The 2,824-nt window shown below is 64.8% G+C and overlaps 1 protein-coding gene across 1 annotated transcript in view; it reads right to left on the minus strand.

Moving 5' to 3' along the window:
- Positions 1 to 307: 307 nt before the first annotated feature.
- PAOX (polyamine oxidase (exo-N4-amino)) overlaps positions 308 to 2,824 on the minus strand; it is a 2,933-nt gene continuing 416 nt past the window's right edge. Inside the window, exons 2-7 of the mRNA XM_010565948.1 lie at positions 2,270 to 2,762; positions 1,989 to 2,188; positions 1,500 to 1,755; positions 1,165 to 1,277; positions 913 to 1,070; positions 308 to 460 (exon numbers count right to left, since the gene is read on the minus strand). Coding sequence (XP_010564250.1) covers positions 308 to 460; positions 913 to 1,070; positions 1,165 to 1,277; positions 1,500 to 1,755; positions 1,989 to 2,188; positions 2,270 to 2,762 — 1,373 coding nt within the window. The remainder of the gene's footprint in view (positions 461 to 912; positions 1,071 to 1,164; positions 1,278 to 1,499; positions 1,756 to 1,988; positions 2,189 to 2,269; positions 2,763 to 2,824) is intronic.

Consider the following 2,824-nt stretch of genomic DNA (forward strand, 5'->3'; position numbering starts at 1 on the left):
CCGCGGGGCCTGGTACCACCCGTGCCGCGGGGCCTGGTCCCCAACCTGCTCCCCAGCCGCCCCCAGCCCCTCAGCCCACCCCGGAGCCAGGCCCGACACAGTCCCCGCTGGACGACACCCGCTTCCTCATCTCCAGCACCAACTGGTACTAACGCCGTAGCTCCTTCTCCCCGCCGGACCCGAGCTGAGGAGCCACATCCATCACCCCAGAGAGTGAGAGTGAGAGAGAGAAGCCTTCCCCGTCCCTCCGCTGGGGAGGGTCCTCAATAAAGGAGGCCGATCGGCTGCAAGCCACGAAGCACGGGTTTTATTTTGCCACCTCAGAGCTGAGGAGCGGGGCAAGTGCCTTGAAGAGCTGGTTGAGGCGCTCAGCCTCTCGCCAGCCCGACAGCAGAGCTCCATGGGTGGTGGAGTAGAAGGTGCGGTGGGTGGCCTCGCCGGCGAAGAGGAGCTGCAGAGGCTGCGGCAAGGTGGCAGGTGAGCGCCGGGGGCCTGCTGCCTCCCCCAGCCCAGCAGGGACACCAGGTCCTGCTAAACCAGCCTCATCTCCCTGCCCTTTGGCACCCCGCGGATGCATGACTTGCTCTGCAGCCATGTAGAGACCAAGGAGTGGGCACCTTCCCTTCCTTAGAAACCCACCCCATGCTGTGAGGATGCTGGAAAGTGGTCAGAAGGAGCTGTGTGTCCCCAAATTTTATGGAAATGGGGTCCCCCCCTGCATGGAGCTCAGTGGGAAGAGCCAAGGGTGGTTGGTTGGTGACCCCTGAATAGAACGGGAATGGGGAATGCCACCTCCCTGTGCTCCTCAGGGCCTGAGGTGCCCTGGCCCCACCCCTGTCCGTCTGTCCCCACGCCCGGGGGGGGTCCTGCTTCCCTCATGGCTGCTGCATCCCCTGGGCCTAAAGAAATTACCCTGGGGTCCTTGGGGTCCTCAGGCAGGGGCTGAGCCAGCACGTCAATGTCGTCCCCTGAGCTGCCAACGGCCACGTAGCTGTAGGAGCCCCGGGTGTAGGAAGCACTGTGCCACCGGGACCTAAGCATGCTCCTGGGAGCGGGCAGGTGCGGGTTCCCTGCGGGCACGGATTCTGGGTGGCATCCAGAAATCCGGGTGTGTGTTTCCCGGGGAGGGGGTTGGGGTGACGAGGTTGGAGAAGGCAGCGGTACCTGTCAGCGTGCGGAGGACACGAGTCATGGTGCTGAGAACCTCCGCATCACTCAGCGTCTCCATGTACTCCGACTCCTCCCCCGCGATGAAGCCACAGAGGACGTGCCCGTGCCTGGGGAGGAAAGACGGGGCCGAGAGCTGCCTGCTGCCCTCCTGCTGCTCACCGGGCACTGTGCCCTCCCTGCCCTGGGAGCGCTGCTGCGTTATGAGCCATCAGCGACCCAGAGAAGGTCTTGAAGCTCCAGACAGGACCGAGATGCTCCTTCATATTGCCTGGAAGATGCCCAAACCCCCCTGGTCGTGATGCCCCTTTGCTGACGTTCCCGTCACGTACTGCTCCGGCGGTTGGAGGACCACGAATCCAATGAGCTTTTTGAACCAGGTGGCCTCCAGGTTGGCACTGGGCTCCTCGAGGGGCGACTCGTCCTCCCACACCACTTCAAGGAGCTGCTGCTCGGGTTCCCAGAAAGGCTGCTCGAACTCCAGGAAGATCTTGTTGTTGGTGCCGAAACCCAGGCGGCGAATGGCCTCTGCTTTCCGCTTGGGCAGGGGAGGCTGGAAGAAGTCCTGGTGGCGTTCCTTGAGGAAACCTGCAGGCAGAAGATTGGACAGTTCTGTTTGCCAGGTTCCTAAAACGGGGTCTGAGATACTTTTCCCCTCCCCAAACCCCTTCCCAGCCTCCCCTCTCCCACCAGGGGAAACTGGGAGAGGGGAAGCTGGGAAGGTGTTTGGGCAAGTCCCTGCCCTCCATCCGCCCATCTCCAACCACGCCAACTGGTTGGAAGGGACAAGCAGGGCAAGGAAAGGTGTTGGGTGTCCTCACCCAGCGGGACGGTGATGATGACGTGGTCGGCGAGGAAGGTGTCTCCGTCCTCACACTCCACTCGGACGGGGAAGTCCCTGGCCTCGTCCCCTTCCTCGCGGAAGGACCCTTGCCACCAGATAGTCCTCACTGCCTTGCTGAGCAGGACGGTGCCCTCTGGCAGAGCCGAGAGCATGTGATCGGGCAAGCCGCTGTAGCCGCTGCGGGAGGAAGTGCTGCTGGGGATGGGGTGCCCCCCACAAAATGCTCTTCCACCTTCCCCGCTGGAGCCTCGCGCTTACCCTGGGAAGGTGCAGTCCAGGCCAGGCAGGGAGACGTACTCCCCGAAGGGCTCCAGGGCCACCAGGTCCATGCTGTGGGTTCCGCTGATGCAACACTCCAGCTTGAAGCAGGCGGCGAGGGCGGCCAGCTGGAGCCGCTGGGCGTCCTCCTCGCCCCTTCCCAAAGCGGGGACCCTCCGGGCGATCTCCGTCCGCAGGTACTGTCCCACGCTGGGTGCCGGCGGCTCCTCGGACCCGCAAAAAGCGCGGGCGGAGGCCAGAAGGGTGTTGAAGAGGTCACGGGCTTCGCTTACCACCTGGGAGCTCAGCACCCTCCCTGAGCTGCCGTAGGTGACGGAGGGCAGCGGGGGGTGGCCCCCCGCCTCCGCCTGCTGGTTCTCCTCCCGGGCAGCCTCCGGGCCCAGCAGGCCGTAGCGGGTGGCCAGGCGGAAGACGGGGTTCCCCGGCGAGGGGCCGTGGATCCAGTGTGCCCCCATCTCCACCAGCCCCGATGCTGCGGGGAGGGAGGGCGGGAAAGGGGGTCACCCCAAGGTGTACGTGTGGCAGGACCCCCAA

Source organism: Haliaeetus leucocephalus, unplaced genomic scaffold, assembly GCF_000737465.1.
Source record: "Haliaeetus leucocephalus isolate CR32 unplaced genomic scaffold, Haliaeetus_leucocephalus-4.0 Scaffold198, whole genome shotgun sequence".
NCBI lineage: Eukaryota > Metazoa > Chordata > Aves > Accipitriformes > Accipitridae > Haliaeetus > Haliaeetus leucocephalus.